This window comes from Stigmatopora argus, chromosome 20, assembly GCF_051989625.1.
Source record: "Stigmatopora argus isolate UIUO_Sarg chromosome 20, RoL_Sarg_1.0, whole genome shotgun sequence".
Lineage (NCBI taxonomy): Eukaryota > Metazoa > Chordata > Actinopteri > Syngnathiformes > Syngnathidae > Stigmatopora > Stigmatopora argus.
This window is the reverse complement of record NC_135406.1, coordinates 6,897,576-6,918,930: the sequence shown is the minus strand read 5'-3', so window position 1 is coordinate 6,918,930 and position 21,355 is coordinate 6,897,576. Positions and strand designations below refer to the sequence as shown.

Genomic DNA, 21,355 nt, shown 5'->3' with positions numbered 1-21,355 from the left:
ACACTCAATTGTCTTATACAGTATTACCTTGACATACAAGTGTTCCAACATACAAGACAAATTTGCAATATGAGCATACCAGATGTTCTCAATTGTGATTCGGTAGTAAATTAGAACAAATGTTTGTGTTTTTTTAGGATGGAAACTGATTACCGTATTTTCACGACTATAAGGCGCACTTAAAAGTCTTAAATTTTCTCCAAAATAGACAGGGCGCTTTATAATCCAGTGTGCTTTATATGGGAAAAAAATTAAAATGTATCAATCATTGAGGGTGCGCCTTATAATGCGGTGAACCTTATAGTCGTGAAAATAAGGTAATTTGTATTTTGTTCATTTCTATGGGAATAATAGACTTGAGATACGAGTAAATTGACATACTAGCTCGATCCCACTGTAAGCTTGTATCTTAAGGTATTACTGTATTTGAATAGTGTGGATCGATATTACACGTTAAAAAGTGTAAACAAGATTTTCAGAATGCAAAATACAATTATACTGCGATTACAATGATCCCTCATACAGAAATGGAAAAAGCAAGCAAAGCCGTCATTGGCCACTGCTTATCACAACACATTTGCGTCTTTTAAGTCTATCCTTACGACTAAATCTCATAAACAGCCTGTGAATTATTCGCAGTTGTGGGATTTGAACCCATGCCTCCTGAGACTGAAGCTTAAATCCAGCACATTGGACCGCTTGGCCACACTACACTCAGTACTCATTTAATCCATCGGCTGCCATTGATGGCGGTAGACGTCCGATTCATGTTGACTGTGAGGTGCAGATGAACCTTCATTCTCTCAAATTCTAAGTGAGAGAACTTGCAATACAGCAAGGTGTTGAAATACTTTATCTGGTCATTTTTATCAAACAAATAAAAGTCTTAGTATACTTTTAGCCCGCGACGACGCCAGACAGCTCGCCGAACAGACACATCGAGACTATTAGTATATTATTTGTAATTTCTTGTAAACGGTGTGTGTTTGTATATGTGACATGCTAAAATGTTTAATTGTCAATGCAATGACAAACTCTCCCTCTCTCATGTTTATAACTTTGAGAGCGAGCGAATCCATCGACGAAATGTCTGTTCGACAAACTGTCCGTCGAAGAAACATCCGGTTGATGCTCCAAAATGGTGAATGGTTTGATTTATTCAGATTGGGCACAATAAACATCAAGAGATGGAGAATAAAACGAAGATTGAGTTATGGTAGGCTTTCAATCCTTAGCCAACATGTATTCTCAGAATGGTTTTTCACCAGTGTGGGTTCTTGTGTGCGTTTTTAAGTGTTGCTTTTGAGAAAAGGCTTTACCGCAAACTGAACACGAAAATGGTTTTCCACCAGTGTGGGTTCTTGTGTGTTTTTGTAAATCTTGCCTTTGAGAAAAGGCTTTACCGCAAACTGAACACGAAAATGGTTTTTCACCCGTGTGGGTTCTTGTGTGTACTTTTAAACCTCCATTCTCTGTAAATCTTTTACCACAAACTGAGCACGAAAATGGTTTTTCACCTGTGGGTTCTTGTGTGTATTTTTAAGCTTCTGTTCTCTGTAAAACTTTTACCACAAACTGAGCACGAAAATGGTTTTTCGCCAGTGTGGGTTCTTGTGTGAAGATTTAAGCTTCCGTTCCCTGTAAATCTTTTACCACAAATTGAGCATGCAAATGGTTTTTCACCAGTGTGTGTTCTTGTGTGTATTTTTAACTTTCCCTTCTCTGTAAATCTTTTACCACAAACTGAGCACGAAAATGGTTTTTCGCCAGTGTGGGTTCTTGCATGACTAATTAAGCAGTGCTTCCATGTGAATGTTTGACCACAAACTGAACACGAAAATGGTTTTTCACCAGTGTGTGTTCTTGTGTGAAGATTTAAGCTTCCGTTCCCTGTAAATCTTTTACCACAAATTGAGCATGCAAATGGTTTTTCACCAGTGTGTGTTCTTGTGTGTATTTTTAACTTTCCCTTCTCTGTAAATCTTTTACCACAAACTGAGCAGGAAATTGGTTTTTCGCCAGTGTGGGTTCTTGCATGACTAATTAAGCAGTGCTTCCATGTGAATGTTTGACCACAAACTGAACACGAAAATGGTTTTTCACCAGTGTGTGTTCTTGTGTGAAGATTTAAGTGTTCCTTCCGTGTAAATGTTTTACCACAAACTGAACATGAAAATGGTTTTTCACCAGTGTGGGTTCTTGTGTGAAGATTTAAGCTTGCATTCGCTGTAAATCTTTTACCACAAATTGAGCATGCAAATGGTTTTTCACCAGTGTGAGTTCTTGTGTGTATTTTTAACTTTCCCTTCTCTGTAAATCTTTTACCACAAACTGAGCACGAAAATGATTTTTCACCAGTGTGGGTTCTTGTGTGCATTTTTAAGTTTGCCCTCTGTGTAAATGTTTTACCACAAACTGAACACGAAAATGGTTTTTCACCAGTGTGGGTTCTTGTGTGAATATTTAAGTGTCCCTTCCATGTAAATGTTTTACCACAAACTGAACACGGAAATGGTTTTTCACCTGTGTGGATTCTTGTGTGTTTTTGTAATTCTTGCTTTTGAGAAAAGGCTTTACCGCAAACTGAACACGAAAATGGTTTTTCACCAGTGTGGGTTCTTGTGTGTATTTTTAAGTTTCTCTTCTCTGTAAATCTTTTACCACAAACTGAGCACGCAAATGGTTTTTCACCAGTGTGGGTTCTTGTGTGAAGATTTAAGTGTTCCTTCCGTGTAAATGTTTTACCACAAACTGAGCACGCAAATGGTTTTTCACCAGTGTGGGTTCTTGTGTGAAGATTTAAGTGTTCCTTCCGTGTAAATGTTTTACCACAAACTGAACATGAAAATGGTTTTTCACCAGTGTGGGTTCTTATGTGTATTTTTAAGATTCTGTTCTCTGTAAATCTTTTACCACAAACTGAGCACGCAAATGGTTTTTCACCAGTGTGGGTTCTTGTGTGAAGATTTAAGTGGTCCTTCCGTGTAAATGTTTTACCACAAACTGAACACAAAAATGGTTTTTCACCAGTGTGGGTTCTTGTGTGAAGATTTAAGTGTTCCTTCCGTGTAAATGTTTGACCACAAACTGAGCATAAAAATGATTTGTCACCCGTGTGGGTTCTTGTGTGTATTTTTAATTTTCCCTTGTGTGTAAATGTTTTACCACAAACTGTACATGATAAGGATTTCTCCCCAGTGTGGCTCCTCATATGTGTTTTCAAAGAAGACTTTTTCCCAAAAGTTTTCCCACACTGAAAGCATTTGCAGAGTTTGTCGCCACTGCGATTTTTCTTAACATCTTCAACATCATCATCGTCAAAAAGCAAGTCGTTGCCATCTAATAAAGGAGCAATTAAATTTTCTGCTCGCCATCCTTCTGTTGAGCTGCCGCTCAGAAGCTCCGCCCCTATGTTGGCCACGCCCAGATCATCTTCACTCTTGAAAGGCTCATCAGTTGACCATTTGACACATTCCTCATTTTTGATTGGAGGTTGCTCTTCTCTTTTGCACTGTTGAGGGAACTCTGGCTCCTCCTCTTTAATTAGGGGCCATGTTTTGGTGTTTGCAGGCTCCGCCCCTCCGCTGGCCACGCCCAGAACATCTTCCCTCTTCACGAACTCACCAAGTGACCAGGTGAAATCATCTTCCTCCCTTTTGATTGGAAGTTGCTTGTCACCCATTTGTTGTTGAGGGAACTCTGGCTCCTCCTCTTTGATTTCGGGGAGCTCAACTTCCCGTTCAAGGTCAACAGACTCCTGCCCATCAGAACCAAGATCATTTCTGAAACCTGCAAAGATACAAAGATAACTGATTAACCATTTTCTAATTATAAAATAACTGAATTTATTGTTCACAGAAATGAAACCAAACGGAAGAGGGCGCCATACATTCATTTCGTCACAATGCAGTACTTACTACTGTAGTACTCTCGTCAACAGCAACATGAGTTGGAAACTGTTTATAGGGGCATTTTTCAAAGTATGGCACTATTGGTCAGAAAAGTTTCTTCACTGGTGATGTAGCTCCTTAAAATTAGTCAAATCTTTTTTGGAGCATTTTCATTGTAAACATTCTCTTTTATGTTTTAGATTTTAATTATGTTAAAATGCTTTCGCCAAAGGGGAGGCATTAAAAAAAGCATTATCTTTTTTTCAGTAGCAGGTTTATTATTATTTGGGGGATTAATGAAAGGCTCACCAGTTGACCATTTGACACATTCCTCGTTTTGGATTGGAGGTTGCTCTTCTCTTTTGCACTGTTGAGAGAACTCTAGCTCCTCCTCTTTAATTTGGGTCCATGTTGTGGTGTTTGCAGGCTCCGCCCCTCCGCTGGCCACGCCCAGAACATCTTCCCTCTTCATGAACTCACTAAGTGACCAGGTGAAATGATCTTCCTCCGTTTTGATCGGAAGTTGCTCGTCTCCCATTTGTTGTTGAGGGAACTCTTGCTCCTCCTCTTTGATTTGTGGGAGCTCAACTTCCCCTTCAAGGTCAACAGACTCCTGCCCATCAGCACCAAGATCATTTCTGAAACCTGCAAAGACACAAAGATAAATGATCAACCATTTTCCAATTATAAAATGACTGAATTTCTTGTTCACAGAAATAAAACCAAACGGAAGAGGGCGCCATACATTCATTTCGTCACAAAACAATCAATCACAGTGGGAATGTTGACAAGTTCAATGAACATTATGATAAATCATTGAAGAAGTAACTTTTAGGACATAACCTCGGTTTCAACACTACATCACCGTTAGACAACGACATGCGACTTTTGTCCTCCGCTGCCATTGAAGGGCTGCAAAAGAATCCTCGGCCCCAAACGGCTCCCCCGGATCCAACAAAGATATCAAGATGGTGGCGCGCACGGGTGCAGCGGCTCTATGCTCTCCTGTTTGGTGTTTTGTTTTCTCAATCTTATCGTTATTTACTAACATCTGCGAGGCAAACTTTTTCAAAAGTCTCCAGGATTTAATTACTTTCGGGAGCAGATGCGATATATACATCACAACAGATTACCAACGGACCTACAATATCCCCGAGGAAATCTTGAGACCACCGGGATGTCCGTGGATAGTCAGCCCACTCAGAGTACGACGGCGGCGGCGAAGGGTAAGAAAGCAAAAGCGCGGATGCCGGGCAGGCCTAGCTGCTAAGCTAAGGTAGCAACCACACCGAGCAACGCTTCCGAGTATCTTCTTGACCAACGCCAGATCCATCACCCACAAAATGGACGATTTGGAACTTCAGCTTGCTACCAACAGCTTTGTCAGGAACTGCAACATTATTTTCATCACGGAAACGTGGCTACACCTGGAAATCCCTGACACCGCGGTATCGCTAGCTAGCCGGGCGCTGTTTCGAAATGATCTTTCGAAAGAATTATCAGGGAAAAGCAAAGGGGGGTGGGGGGGGGTTCTCCTTTCTCTGTACATACACAATGAATGGTGCTGCAATAATAAGATCATTAACACTCACTGCTCCCCGGATTTAGAGCTCTTGGCAGTACGGTGCAGAACATTCTATCTACCTAGAGAGCTAACGATTGTCATTGTAATGGCTGTTTACATCCCACTGGATGCTAATGTTAGCACGGCACTTAGCATCCTGCTAGCGGCTGTAAACAAACAGCAGCTTGACCACCCCAATGGAGTCTTTATTGTCGCCGGTGACTTCAACAAAGCATGTTTAAAGGCTGTTCTGCCTAAGTTTATCCAGTACGTGAAGTGTCACACCAGAGGAGATAAAACTCTAGACCACGTGTCAAACCGATTCCGCCGAGGGCCGCATTGGGTACTGGTTTTTGTTCCAACCGATCCAGTGCCGACATTTTAACCAATCAGGTGTCTTCTAAAATAAGTAGCACCTGACTTTAATTTACTGATTACACTTGCAAAAGTTATCCTCTTGTTGAGTTGGAATGAAAACCTGCACCCCTGCTCTAGACCATGTTTATTCTAATATCAAACATGCTTATAGAGCCACACCCCTCCTTCACCTAGCTAGATCAGACCATCTCTGCCTGTACCTCACCCCCTCATTCACCCCACTCCGGAGGCTAACAAGGCCACAAATAAAGATAATAAAAACATGTCCCGAGGACGCCCTTTCTCAGCTGCAGGACTGTTTTTCCCGCACCACTTTGGGAACTTTTTGAACAACACAACCTCCAGGACTACACGGACACTGTACTTTCCTACATCAACAACTGCACGGACAACGTCACTGTTTATAAACGGATATGTTTTTTTCCTAACCAAAAACCCTGGATGACCAAGGAGACACAGACACTCATCAAATGCCGTAACACTGCCTTCAGGTCAGGGGTCAAGGTACAATACAGCGCTGCCAGAGCAGAGCTGAAGAGAGCCATTAAAAAGGCCAAGGCAGCAAATACAAGGAAAATTGAGGAGCACTTCACAGGAAATAACTCAGAAGATGTGGCAGGGAATACGACATACAGACGCTCCCCTATTTACGAACATTCAACTTACGAACAACGGTACATACGAACATGTCTGCAAATTGCGTTTAAGTCGAAAAATGTTCGTAAGTCCAATTTTGTATTTTTTTCCGAGTAGTGCTTCTTTCCGCCGCTAATACGCTTGGCGCTGTGAGGGCTCAGCTCACCCAGCATCTACCTTCTTCGTTGCAATGCGGAAGTGCGTGACGTATCTCCAGTGCGCAAAGAACCTTTTTCATCTGTATCATTAAATATCTCGTGCATCCATTATTGAATATGGTTGGTAAAAAGTGAAAGGCTTCTATTGAGGGAGTTGCAAGGAAAAGGCAAGCCATTTCATTTGAAACGAGTGGCAATAATAACGAAGCTTGATGCGCGTGAGAGTGGTAAGCGTTGCACATATAACAACTTGAATCGTTCGACCGTCAGTACCATTTATAAACAGAAAGATCGAGCAGCAGGACCCAAATATTGAACGTTGCACAAAGTTTGCAAATCAATTGAATGATGCCATACAGTGCTACCGCATCATTAATGATGAAAAAAAGAAGAAAACTGTGCAATCGTCGTTAGATCGCTTCTTTCGGCCAGTTTCTAATACATAAATCTCTCTCTCTCTCTATACAATACTGTACATGTTCTCTCCATTTTATTAAATGTTTTTTTCAGTACAAACCAATGTGTGTTACTTATACAAGCCTTAAACATACAAATGCACTTATATAAACCTTCAATATACTTATATAGGCCTTAAACATAAATTATAATACAAAATATAGCACTGAATCAACTTACAAACAAATTCAACTTAGGAACAATCGCTCGGAACCTAACTCGTTCGTAAGTAGGGGAGCGTCTGTATTACCAATTACAATGACAATAATGTGTCTGTTAACGCAGATACTACTCACTAGCAGAGGAATTGAACCGTTTCTTTGCCCGCTTTGAGACTGACAAATCAGACCCAGTCTCAACTTATCCACCACCAACCTGCAGCAGTACATTGGAGCTTCAGGAACATGAAGTGAGACAGGTACTGCGGACTGTGAACACCAGGAAGGCTGCTGGTCCTGACGGAGTACCTGGGAAGGGGCTCAAAGCCTATGCTGACCAGCTGACTGGTGTTTTCCCAAAGATCTTCAATTGTTCCCTGCAACAATCCATCATCCCATCCTGCCTGAAATCAGCCACCATTATCCCTGTCCCTAAAAAAACAACCATTGACGGCCTGAATGATTATAGGCCTGTTGCACTTACACCTGTGATCATGAAGTGCTTTGAAAAGTTGGTCGCCCGCCATATCAGGGATAGACCCAGTCAGACGCAGTCTCAACACCCCCGCCACTACCCTGCAGCAATACACTGAAGTTCCAGGAACAGGAAGTGAGACTGGAAATGCGGTCTGTGAACACCAGGAAGGCTGCAGGTCCTGACGGAGTACCTGGGAAGGTGCTCAAAGCCTGTGCTGACCAGCTGGCTGGAGTCTTCACAAAAATCTTCAATTGTTCCCTGCAACAATCCATCATTCCATCCTGCCTGAAATCTGCCACCATTATCCCTGTCCCCAAAAAGCCAACCATTGACAGGATGAATGATTATGGGCCTGTTGCTCTCACGCCTGTGATCATGAAGTGCTTTGAAAAGTTGATAGCCCGCCATATCAGGAATACAATCCCTCCCTCAGTTGACCCTCACCAGTTTGATTATAGAGCTAACAGGTCCACTGAGGATGCTAACGCCATTGCTCTACACACAGAACTGAGCCACCTGGAGCACCATGGGAACTACGTGAGGAAGCTTTTCATTGATTATAGCTCAGCCTTCGGCAGAGTGCCAGCAAGTCTGAAACTATCACTTGGTTGGGCTCTTGCCTGGGAAAAGCGCACTTTGTGGGGAAGCACTTTCAATTTTGTCATACGCAGCTGGGTATGATGACAATTAGGCTTTTGTCTAGTCAATGATGATGACAAGCCTAAGTCTGATTTTATTTTATTTTATTTATTCAACACTATAATACCGGACACTCTGGCTGACAAACTCTCCCACCTTGGACTATCCTCTCCCATCTGGTGCTGGATAAAGAACTTCTTAACCAGACTACCACAAACTTTTAGACTTGGTTCCCACCTCTCTTCCTCCATTACACTGAGCACTGGCTCCCCTCAAGGCTGTGTACTGAGTCCTCTTCTGTACTCCCTGTACACATACGACTGTACACCAACCCACCACTCTAACTCCATCATCAAATTTGCCGAAGACACCACTGTGGTCAGACTCATCTCAGGAGAGGATGAGTCAGCCTACAGAGATGAGGTCAACAAACTGTCTTTGTGGTGCTCTGTGAACAATCTCACACTGAACACCACGAAAACTAAAGAAATAATCCTGGACTTTCGCAAACACAGCACAGATCTGGCCCCACTCCTCAGAAATGGAGTATGTGTAGACAGGGTCCAGTCCTTTAACTTCCTGGGGGTCCAGGTGACGGATAAGCTCTCCTGGTCTACATACACCACGGCAGTAGTGAAGAAGGCCCAGAAACGACTCCATTTCCTCAGGATGAACAACTTGGAAACTAAGCTTCTGGTGATCTTCTATAGAGCCACTGTGTAGAGCATCCTGGCATACTGGATTACAGTGTAGTACGCTGGAAGCACGGCAACACACAAAAAGGCCATGCAGAGAGTGATTAACACTGCCCAGAGGATCGTCGGTTGCTCTCTGCCCTCACTGGAAGACATTGCCAGCCCTCGTTACCTCAGCTGAGCCGGGAACCCATACCATCCTGGTCACAACCTGTTCCAGCTGCTGACCTCTGGCAGACGCTACAGGTCTCACAAATACGGACAAATAGGCTTAAGGACATTTTTTTTCCAACAGCCATCAGGACTCTGAACTTACAGTAGCACAACACACAATCCCTTCTGTGTAATAACTTCGGGGTGAGGTAACATGAAGGACGTTGGGCGGTGATCTGCCTCCTACTGACTGACTGAAGGTAAGTGAGGAGACAGTGGGAGGTAAGTGATCCGTTTTTTTTTTCTTTGTTGGCATCTGCGAGGCAAACTTTTTCTGCAGTTGGCGGGATTTGGTTGCGCTCGAGGGATGATGCAATATATCCATCACGGCAGAATGCCAACGAGTCTGAAATTATCACTTATTTGGGCCTTTTGCCGGGAAAGCGCACCTTGTGGAGAAGCACTACCAATTTCGTCATAGGCAGCTGGGTATGATGACAATTAGGCTTTTGTCGAGTCAATGATGATGACAAAGCCTATGTCCGATTATTATTATTATTATGATACAATTTGAAAGAAGACAGACGTTTCTTTTTTAAAATTGAAGTGTGTATTTGAGAAATTTGTAAATTGGGGTTCGGCTGGGTGGATGGGGGTTTATTTTGTTTCATGAATTTTTGGACCAATAGACGCAGTCAACGTCTTCACACATGCAAAATATTGTAATCCACGGGTAGTATTCCCAACTGCAGGCTTTTAAAAATGGAATTGGGAGATAATAAAATGTACACACCCAAATAGTCTCACATACATTGCAACATCAATAGAATAACATTTGGACACGGAAATTATAAATCACGCTGTGTACTGTAAACAAATGCTCATCAAAAGTGAACCCACCTTCTAGTCTGTGAAGAATAACTTTTGCTTGCATTAATTTGCATTCAATGGGGTGGCGGTGACGTGTAAGGTCCTCTTTTACGTCAAAAAGTTCCCCCTGGAACTTTGTTGTTGTTTTATGGCAGCCATTTCGCACAATTGAATTCAGCTTTTTTACGACGTGTTGATGGAGACGCTTGTTTTTTTTATAGCAGCTAGCTAGCGAAGCTAAGCTAAATAAAGTTGCACAGTTTTAAGATGGATGACTGATGTTGAATCCGTATAGTGAATAATGCTAGAAACATCGTCAATACTTCAGTTTAGTTAAGTGACTGAAATTAAAAGACAAATTAGACGGGCAAAAAGTCAAATATTAGCAGACTAAGCGCTCCCTATTCGGCCATCTTTATTTTTTTTGCCCTTGCATTTCTTGTCAGGGGTGCATGATGGGAAAGACAGTTTCCCGTAATGCCAACCTTCCGTTCAAAATAAGATGTTTCATGTATGTATATTATTCAATCTATATTTGAAAATTGGGGGGGGGATCAATAATGGGAGACATTTTTTTTGGAATCGCTGCTTTTTGTCGATATGTTGTGTTCTTTTTTTAACGGAAATAAAAAGTGTTATTATCATTCCTAAGGTTTATTCAAACTTTCTATTTGTAAATTGATCTATGATGTATGTTGCAGTCCACGAGTATCAAACCCCTGTTAATATATATTGTTTGGCTTCAAGTATTTTTCTTATAAATATGAAAACATGTTTTAATATTAATAGGATAATAGTAAGTATAACTAAGTGGCATATTCATTAATCCCGATTCTCGTATCATCAATTTGCTTTTTGTATATTTAAATTTTAATACTGTTAAACCTGGCAAAAACTTTGACTTGTGTCTCTAAATATTTTAACAATTTATACCCGAATGGCATTTATAAATTAAATGATTTCGTTATTATCTTGGTTGTATTGATTGTATGAGTTTTTAAAACGAGATGACTAAAAAAGATCAGTTGGTTATCATTTTTCCATTGGAGAAAAGGTTTATAATTCACACATTTCCACAATATGTTTCGTATTTCTATTCTTTTTTTTATGTTTTTCCCGTCTGAAGGCAAAATCTTCGCCGCTTGTATATGACGTCATCGCCACTGGCTGTTACAGATTATAGTACTGTACAGTGGTACCTCGTCACACGACCGCTCGTCATACAATATTCTCGTCTTACAACGGAAATTTCGATCGAATAATTCGCCCGTCATGCGATCGAAATTTTGTGATGCGACCAAGCCAGGTGGCCATGGCACTGTCTTTTTTGCATATCTTTCGTGTATAACAATATTTACGAGCACCGAATGAGTTATTTAGACCAGGAAACGCACAACGCGCATGCGCGGGTAAGAGAGGGCTTTCTGGGTAATGAAGTATACTCGTGCACACAACGCCGACAGGCAATGGCACTCAGAATAAAACTTTACCCACAATCAATACGTGGGTAAGCTCAGCTACTGCATTTCCTGTTATTTTTATCTAATACGAGGAGTATTATATTACTTCTCGTTCGCTGGCTCGCAACTCCCCGCAATAGCATCCCGGTAGCAACTCTATCATGGGCGCCGTTCGAGGGGATGCGAACACAGATGCTACAAGCTAAAAGGGAGCTGCTAGCCAGCGCCCCCGAAGCTCCCATGAGCAGCGGAGCGATCGCTGATAAAAGACTGCTGCTCGTTGGCAAGTGGTTGGCGTTCTCCGATTGTGAGGACATTTGTGTGCATCATTTTCGGAATATTTTGAAGGGAATAGTACAACAGCAAACAGCCCATCGATAGCGAACGTGAGGGTGGAGTGTTTGTTCCGTTTACGAGTGCGTTGTGTGGAAAAAAAAAAAAACGAAGCCCCCCGCCCCTTTTGTGCCCCTCTCCCCTCGGCGAAATCCGCCCAATTTTAGTCAGATTAAACACATTTCATTTTTTTTTAACCACTAGTTATGTGTTACTTTGTTAATAGATGGGGAATGAGAAGAAATAAAAAAAAAATTCCAATCCAATATCGTGTTTTGGTGTTTTTTCAGAGGGCTGGAACGAATTATTATTTTTTCCATTAATTTCAATGGGAAACGTCCGCTCGAGTTACGAGAACCTCGTCATACGATCTCAGTCTCGGAACGGATTATGATCGTATGTCGAGGTACCACTGTATAGTGATCAGTTAGCGACATCTAATGGTTCATCATTGTAGCACGTTCTCAGTTCTAGCCATAATGCTATGCGCTGTCATGCTTCGATTCATTCAATAAAGTCACGATCAGAAACAACAATGCCACCCCGTTAAATATTTCATTTTGAAATATTAATTGTGTAACGTAAAGTATATATCGGTCTATCATGCACTTATGATCGTCAAAAGTGAACGTACCTTCGAGTTTGTGAAGAACAACTTTAACTTGCTTCATTTTGCAAACAATGGAATGTTGATGAAAAGACAGATCCTCTTTCACGCCATAAAGTTCCTTCTGAAACTTTGCCGCAACCGGCGTCGTTCTCCCAGACATTTCTCACACTTTTTTTGTGTTCGCTTGACGACGTACTGATGCAGACGACGTGTTCCTTTGTTAGCTGCCAGCTAGGCTAGGCTAAAGTACGACTCCCAAAACGGATTGAAGACAAACGGACTGACGTTCGAGTCCACAAACTATTTAATGTTGAGCATGTTGTCGAGGTTTCGTTTCATTTAAGTTAAATTAAATTGAGGAGAAACAAGAGGCACACAAACAAAAAGTTAAAACCCTAGCCATGCAGAAATGAACGCCCGAATCCCTTCTTCTTCTTCCGCTGGGGGTTTTACGGTTGTCGGCAGCCAACGTACTGTAGCATTATCGCCCTCTACTGTCTCAATACCTCAAAATACCAAGTTCTCAATTCAGATTTTAGACAGAGGGGCGATAATGTTAAATTTGGTCTCTTAATGCCACAGCGTGAAGAGAGCAGCTCGAAGTCCAGTTCTTGTCTAGCTAGCCGTGACACTAAATCGAAAAGCTACATTTTGAGAAAAAGTTAGACAATTTTAAGGACATTTGCTTTAAATGTTACATTGTGTTTGATCTTATTGCAAGTAACAAATAACACATTTTAATATTTAAATATAAGGGTTTATAAGGTTATTTCACAATTTAGAACTACACAATCCCTCATTCAGCCTCATTCAAGGTAGTGTGGACACGCGGTCCACGCCGCTGGATATAAGTTTCAGTCTCTCAGGAGGCATGGGTTCAAAACCCACCACTGCCAATAATACATGGGCTATTTATGGTTCTTTTGTTGGAGTGCTTATGGCTCTTCACTAACCTGTAAGATAAAATATGAAACCACTGGTGAGAGAGCTGAGTCCCGAACACACTAATAGGAGTGTCACGTTTGCACACCACTGTGTCACTGACGGTACCTCTAGCTTCGCTTTAATCATAATGGTTTTTTTTACGAGACTCCTTTTTGCATATCAACGGCGTAACAATGTTATTAAAGAACAGAGAATTTTTGTATTTTAAAAGTGTAGGAATGTTAAAGTAAATGCAGACATTTTCAGGTATGCGGCCCAGTGGGGCGAGTGATTAGCGTCGCGGCCTCAAAGCTCTGGGGTCGTGGGTTAAATTTTTTAACTTAAAATCCAGCGTGGGTTTGAGTGTGCATGGTTGTCCATCTCCTTGTGCCCTGCGATTGGCTGGCCCCCGATTCAGGGTGTCCCCCGCCTCTGGCCCGGAGACAGCTGGGATTGGCTCCAGCACCCCCTGCAACCGAGATGAGATGAGTTTCCCTCTTATCACACTAAACGTGTATCGTTGTAGTTTGATGTATACGTAAATGTATGTTACTATTGACCATATACTAAATTGTATTTTAGAATTAGGGGATGGAATAGGACCTTGCTCCTTCCACTCTATGCATCAATCTGTTATTGCAGTATCTCCAAGAAAGGTGCACCACTCGCTCTTTATCAAAATACATTTACTACTTACTCTTGGAATTCCTAACTTAATGATTGAAATGACAGAAGCAAACCTGAAATTTAATAGATTAATCATGCGGATGAGGGGAGATTTAAATTAACACATTAAAGCCTTTCTTTTGTAACAATATCCAAGTAAAACATGACTGTATAAACATTCACATCTTATATAACAATATATAGGTTTGACGATTATCATTTTTGCCAGTACAGCTAGTTTAAATGCCTGCTCAGCATCGAGGTGCCACTCTTTTTGGTGTAATATGAAAGCAAAGGGCCACATTGACTACATTCAGCGAAACCAACGCAATTTTCTGTAGCATATTCAACAATCAATTTGAAGCTTTTCCACATACTGTTTCTCTTCTAATCTCATTAATCTTTTGCCTTTCACTAAAGACTTTCGTGGAGAGGAACAATAAGAGTTTTAATCAAATTTTGGATGCTCTGCACTAACAGAGCTTCCCCTCTCTGTCGATGGTAAATATGAACTTTCTACTTATCTGAAACTTAAAGTTAATTCAGGCAATATTCCCCCTTGAATTCTTATAGACTATTTATGTCCTTAAGCATCTCACCTTGTTCAATCAAATATTTGATGTTCTGTGCTACCAGAGCTGTCCCTCTCTGTCAAAATTAAATATGGAATTGCTATTGATATGGCGCAATGGTATTTCACAATTTCAATGCTTGGATTTATACATACTGTTTACATCCTCAAACATTTGACTTTGTTAATTGAAGTAGTGATAAAGTAAAATGTATTATGTCAATTGATTAATCAACTAACACTCATTGCTGACAAACCCACTGCTTAATTCATGAATGTTTTAACTTATATTACTGTGAGGGGGCGGTTTTTATGTAGAAAGCTTCAGATGTTCGTTTCCCTTTTTTAACTTTGGATTTTTTAAAAAAATACTTACTATTTGGTATTTAATTCTTCGAAGCATCATTTTGTTAGAGATTATAAAAATGTTATTTGTAGAGAAGTGCTATTTTGTTCGACTTGTATTTTAATTTGTGCCTTTGTTCACTTTTTTTGGGCGCCTGCATGCGCGGGTGTTTTATTACGGTGTAGTAAACGGGCACGTGACTGAAGATGGCGAGCACGTGAAAGAAGAGGGTGCTGCAGCCGGGGACAACTCATACTTACCTGGCAGGGGAGATACCATGATCAAGAAGGTGGTTAACCCAGGGTGAGGCCCAGCCATTGCAGTCTTGGTTGTGCTGACCTCTGTGAATTCCCCAAATATGGGAATCTCGACTGGATAATTTCTGATAGTGGGGGACTGCGTTTGCGCTCTGCCCTGATTTGTTGTCAAAAAATAACATTCAAGCAACTGACCAAACTTTTAAATAATTCAATATGGTTAAATCTCAGAGATTCAGCAACCTCGTCGTATCAAACTCACCGTGCTCCGGAGGCTACGTTGGAGCTGCAGGTAAATGCAATTGAAAAGCGTCCGATAAAATAGGTGAAAAAGTCATTTGAAAAAGGAAACAAAAAGCCTGATTAAAAAAAACACAGATACACTAGTCACCAAAATGGCAGACACAATTTAACGAGTGTCCATCAAGAGAATGTGGACAAAAGCATGAATCGGCACGGGATTACCATTCTTGTAGTATTACTCCCACTATTTTAAACTTAACATTTTAAACAAAGGCAAAACCAAAATATTTCATCGCATTTCATCCTGATTTCGTTTTAATGGTCAAGATGCTTATGTGAAACAAAATCAGCATATTCATTGGCCCAGCATGACTCTACGATTTTTTAATTATGCTTTTTAATAAGAACTAGTGCTAAGAAAGGCAGTACATGTCTCTTAAGATCATTCGTCCCCCGATTCCATGACAAAAACGTCTCACTGTAGACCCCCTCCAGCGAAATAAAGTTGATTAGGCGGACACGGGGTTAAAATTGGGCGCGATCGAAGACGCGAAGGGGCTCGGCGTTGCCTTACCCATCATGCAATGCATGTATAAGAAAGACTGGCCAACGTGGAACGGTTTTTCGTCTTTATCCATTCACTTAGTTACGACGAAATCTCGGCGACGTTTCCAGCGTGACTTACTCGGACATCAGTACGTCCATTTTCGAGTATTCTCGGAACTCGTTGAAGTTTGAAGACCTAGCCTCGTGGGTGGCTAACAAAGGAAATGGCGAGAACAACACAGACTGCGGAAAACTTCCAGGGGGGACTTTGTGGCGTCACATTGGAGCCTTCGTATCACTCGACTCTTGGGAAAATCATGCATGCCAGAGTTGTTCTTCACAGACTAGAAGGTTAGTTTACCTTTGGTGATTATTTATTTGTATAACATATACTGTGCGTGACATCATGCATGCACTGCGTCCGGATTTATTTCTGTATAGTACTGCCTTGGACATGTTTTTCACGTGTATACTGGGTGCGTTCACTTGATGCACGGGGTTTCCCTCAGCGCAGCGAGCGTTGCCAGATTGGGCGCGCTCCCGCCTTTTTTTCCAAAGACTTGGGGTGAGAGAAAAATGAATCTGGTGGCGGGATACTGGATCTATACTGGGAAATCGGGAGACTAAATAAGCATGTGAGTCCAATCTATATTTCACGTTTGCAGATTATATGGGCATTCATTTAATAATCGGGATTTGTAAAAGTCTTTGAAATCGTTGAAAATACTTGAATTTTACCTGTAATGTTTTCAAGGTTTAAAAATGTTAGAATTTTGCATACAGTCCTTGAAAATGCTTGAAAGAGTTCGGCACACTATTCCTCAGCACCCTGTATGGAAATAGGAATTCCGTAACCCTACTAAATAATGGGAAATGAAGTAAATTTGCTTCATCGCCGCTACACATCCGTTCCAGTGCAGCTTTGCAACAAGGCTGTGGGATTCGCCCACTTTGGGGAATATTGGCGCAAATTGGGAAGATGAACACGCCAAGCCCACCCACACTAATTTCAAAACCCATTGGAAATGATGATAAACACTTATTTAATCAATGCATAACATGTAATTTGAAAGATGGATGTGTTAAATGTGAGATAGGTGGAAAAAGCCAATGTTGTTTTTGTTGTCTTTCAGTTAGAGCAAGCAAAGTCCAAACTGATTGTCATCTTATGGATGTTACTATGTTTGTAGCCAATTAGGGTTTGAAGCCTGAGGATACTCAGGAGGAACAACTTGGACCCTAAGCTTCTGGTAACCTTCTATAGAGCCACTGTGGAGAGCATTCTGGTATACTGCATTACAGTGTGGTACGGTGGAAGCAAGGCAGCAGACAGAAAAGCCATGCAGAGAGTGATCAATACCACCCAGAAGATCATGGGCTGCTCGCTGCCCTCACTGAGTTACCGTATTTTCACGACTATTCGGCGCATTGTATTTTAAGCCGCATTGTCAGTAACGAGTGCTATTTCTGTGTTTTAGACACACAAAGCACGCACTGTTTCATTACACACATATATATTATATATGGGTGAACATCAAAACGCAATAGCGCTGGCTACCGGAAGCAGCCGATTTCCGGGTTCCGGTGCGCAGTGACTGCTGGGAAATATAGTTCTTGCACGCTACACCCACACGCTAAAAACATGTTTTAAAAAGGCAACGGAAGCAAAACTGAGTTCGGTTGTACTTTATTTAGACATTTTACAACTCACTCACGTCATCATCACCCACAAATCCCTGAAAGTCCTCATTTTCTGTGTCCGGGCGTTCATTTCTGCATGGCTAGGGTTTTAACTTTTTGTTTGTGCGCCTCTTGTTTCTCCTCAATTTAATTTAACTTAAATGAAACGAAACCTCGACAAAATGCTCAACATTAAATAGTTTGTGGACTCGAACGTCAGTCCGTTTATCTTCAATTCGTTTTGGGAGTCGTACTTTAGCCTAGCCTAGCTGGCAGCTAACATAGGAACACGTCGTCTGCATCAGTACGTCGTCAAGCGAACACAAAAAAGTGTGAAAAATGTCTGGGAGAACGACGCCGTTTGCGGCAAAGTTTCAGAAGGAACTTTATGGCGTGAAAGAGGATCTCACATGTCATCAACATTCTATTGTTTTTAAAATGATGCAAGCTAAAGTTGTTCTTCACAAACTCGAAGGTACGTTCACTTTTGACGATCATTAGTTCAATAGACCGATATATACTTTACGTTACACAATTAATATTTCATAATGAAATATTTAACGGGGTGGCATTGTTGTTTCTGATCGTGACTTTATTGAATGAATCGAAGCAGGACAGCGCATAGCATTATGGGTAGAACTGAGAACCTGCTACAATGATGAACCACTAGATGTCGCTAACTGCTCAATATTCATTACTATAATCTGTAACATCTTCCTTCCTTTAGATTACTGTTCTGTAACTTTATAGTAACCTTTTATTCACATTAAACATTGCTGCCCACCATGACATATTGTTCTGAACATAAACTATTCTTGTATTATGCTTATTCCTGACATTAACCCTTGTACTAACAAAATGACACATTTTTTCCTCTCTTTTTTTTCTTCAACAATCTGACAACAAACCAAAAGTCTCTTGTGCAACTTCTTCGTGTGTGTGTGCTGTCATTGTCTATGTATGCGTGGGTCTGGGCTTAGTAAGGGCAGCGTGCAGCCTACACCCTAGTCGAACCCTTGTTTTCATGTATGCTCTTCTACGATCACCAATTCAGTTTAGGCGGTGGCCATGAGAGGCGGCCACAACGTGTGTAGATTGCCTGGCCTGGTGAGTTACTGCGTCTCTCCGGTGTCTGGCATTGTCCTCTGGTTCCGGTGTAGACGGGCTGCGAGGAGCCAGACTGCTTGGGGCGCTTGGGCTTTCTGCACTGTGCAATTTCCCCATGGCCTGACCCATGGGCAGTCTCTGCCCGGGTTGATGTCCCAGTCACATTCCAGACTTCACTGTTTCAGACCCTTTATTTCCGCTGAGCGCTCTGCCACTCGTAGATCCACGCGGTTGCGCCTGTAGAGAGTGCCGTGAACATCCACCACGAATGAGCGAGGAGCAACCTTCTGAATGTATTGGCCCAATGGCCATCTCCCCGTACGGTCACCCGGAAGCGGCTTCATTCTGATCTGATCTCCCACATTTGGCTTTGGGAGGTTTTTGGCGGTTCTGTCGTAAGTCGATTTCCCTGTCCGCCATTTCCACACCAGCTTGTCAGTCACCCCGACCACCACATGTAGTTGCAGTAGGCTGTCTGCAACTGGTAGGGAGGATTTGAGCCTCCTTCACATTAAGCGCTGGGCGGGGCTACTGCCTAACCCCTAGCGTGTGGGCGTGTTGCGCCAGTGGAGGAATGCCATCCATGCGTCTGCTTTGGCCCGCATACAGAGCGATTTGACTATATTTACAGCCGCCTTGGCTTTGCCGTTTGACTTCGGATGGCGGGGCGACGGCGTGACATGGGTAAAACCCCAGCTTGAAGCAAACTTTCTGAATTGTTCAAAGGCAAAGTGAGGGTTATTGTCAGTAATTACCTTGTCCGGTTGCCCATGACGCGCAAATTGGGCTCTGCCGCGAGTGATCAGCGTGTTGGCGGATAGGGCAGGCAGCTGGTCAATTTCGCTGGAATCAGAAGGTAGTGACATTCAGGTGCTGGGCTTGGTCCAGCTGCGCATACTCTGCCTGGGCTGAAAACACAGTGTGGTGCACAAGTGGAGTGTCTGTTGTTATGCGTGGCAGCGCAGCGCGGCTCAGCGTGTCACTAACATACATTTCAGGCCCAGGCTTCTACACCACATCCAAGTTGTAGCACTGCAGTTGCATTAACATTCCTTGAAGACGTTTTGGAGCACTCAGGAGGGGCTTCTTGAATATGGTGATCAGCGGTTTGTGGTCCGTTTCTGCTGTGACCATTTCCCTGCCATGTAAGTACTGGTGGAATCCGCCTTGCAGCAAGCAGCATCCAAGCCCACTCATGCTGGCATTACTCTGGATGGTGACAGGTTTTGTGACATCATAGTGTCTGACAACAGGTGTGTTGGAGACCAGCCGCTTTATCTTATTTACTGCGTCCTCATGTTTGGCCAGCCAGTGCCATTCTGTGTCTTTATCCAAGAGTCTGCGGAGTGGTTCACACACCTCAGAGCGCTTTGGGAGGAATTTGGCAAGATGGGTCATGTGAAATATGAATTGTATTCTTATATTTAATCTTGCTCCCTTCTGCACTCTTATGAATATAAAGTTACTAGAATAGAATTTTACTGACACCGTCAACAACTTCTCTTTGGTCCTACTGCTCATGACGTTACAAGTGGCACCGGTGTCTAGCTGGCATGCTTGCCTTTTCCTGTTCAATCGCAGGTGCACAAACCATTTCCTACCTTTTGAATTCACTAAGCTGATGTATTCTGCGTCCATGAACATATCCACATCTCCGTCTTCCTCTCTGCCCTCTCGCTCTACAGCTTCCAGCACATTTACTTTCTTGGTCCTGTTACTAGGCTGGCATACCTTGGCAAAATGATTTGCGACTTCACATGTCCGACATGCCTGGTACTCGGTCGTTTGGTCGCCGGTCATTTGGTCGCCCGGAAGGTTATTGATAATTACCATTTAAATCGTTGCTCAAATTCCCAAAATACAAACTGCAAATTATTATTTAGTCATACTTAATGCCCTATTAATTATTAGGCTAAAGAAAAGCTCCAAATTTCCCATACTTTTATTGCGTTTTGTTGGAGAACTTGTTAACACCCTGACTGACGTCCCTTCCGAAGGGGACAACTCATGTACATACAAACTCTTATACACTCACACGTCCGCTCAGGGAAACTGCTCAGGGCCATTGTTGGCTTTTATTGATGCATAGACCGTGTTGTTTTACCTTGTTTTGTCGCCGGTCTTTTGGTCGCCCGTTGTTTGGGTCCGGGCGACCAAAAGTCCGGCGACCAAAAGACCGGCGACCAAACGACCGCACACAGACATGCCTTACCTTAGGCTGGGCATTGTTCCCTGCCACACTTGTGGCTGTTTCCGCAGTATTTGCAAGCCAACTGCTCTCTTCTCGTGTCCAGCATTCTATACCTCTCAGTCTGTCTCTCTGCTGCATTCACACTTTCCACTTGTACTTGCGGGCGCTCCAAGGTTTTCATGTGTTTCTCAGTCAGCTCAGCAAGCTGACATATTTCGACTGCCGCTGGCAACTTGAGGTCTCGCTCACGCAGCAAGCGCCTTCGAGTGTCCTCACTTGCAACCCCGAGCACGAGCCTGTCACGAATCATCTCATCCTGTAACTCGCACGATGTTGCTCTTTCCCT

General features: G+C 42.4%; 1 protein-coding gene, 2 non-coding genes and 1 pseudogene across 5 annotated transcripts in view; 3 read left to right on the top strand and 1 right to left on the bottom strand.

The window, feature by feature from the left end:
• Positions 1–1,158: 1,158 nt before the first annotated feature.
• Positions 1,159–10,581, bottom strand: LOC144065863 (uncharacterized; annotated as a pseudogene). Its single transcript, XR_013297343.1, has 3 exons — positions 10,106–10,581; positions 4,200–4,535; positions 1,159–3,789 (listed from the first exon to the last, which is right to left on the bottom strand). The product of XR_013297343.1 is annotated as an uncharacterized LOC144065863 (transcript).
• A 3,860-nt stretch (positions 10,582–14,441) lies between these two features.
• On the top strand, positions 14,442–14,552 carry LOC144066451 (U5 spliceosomal RNA). The gene has a single exon (XR_013297616.1). It is a non-coding gene; the product is annotated as a U5 spliceosomal RNA (small nuclear RNA).
• A 685-nt stretch (positions 14,553–15,237) lies between these two features.
• On the top strand, positions 15,238–15,402 carry LOC144066511 (U1 spliceosomal RNA). The gene has a single exon (XR_013297661.1). It is a non-coding gene; the product is annotated as a U1 spliceosomal RNA (small nuclear RNA).
• A 635-nt stretch (positions 15,403–16,037) lies between these two features.
• The window catches only part of LOC144065889 (uncharacterized), a 70,830-nt gene continuing 65,512 nt past the window's right edge, over positions 16,038–21,355 (top strand). For both annotated transcript variants that reach the window (XM_077589115.1, XM_077589116.1), the window contains exon 1: positions 16,038–16,382. In XM_077589115.1, coding sequence (XP_077445241.1) covers positions 16,256–16,382 — 127 coding nt within the window. In that variant the 5' untranslated portion in view covers positions 16,038–16,255. The remainder of the gene's footprint in view (positions 16,383–21,355) is intronic.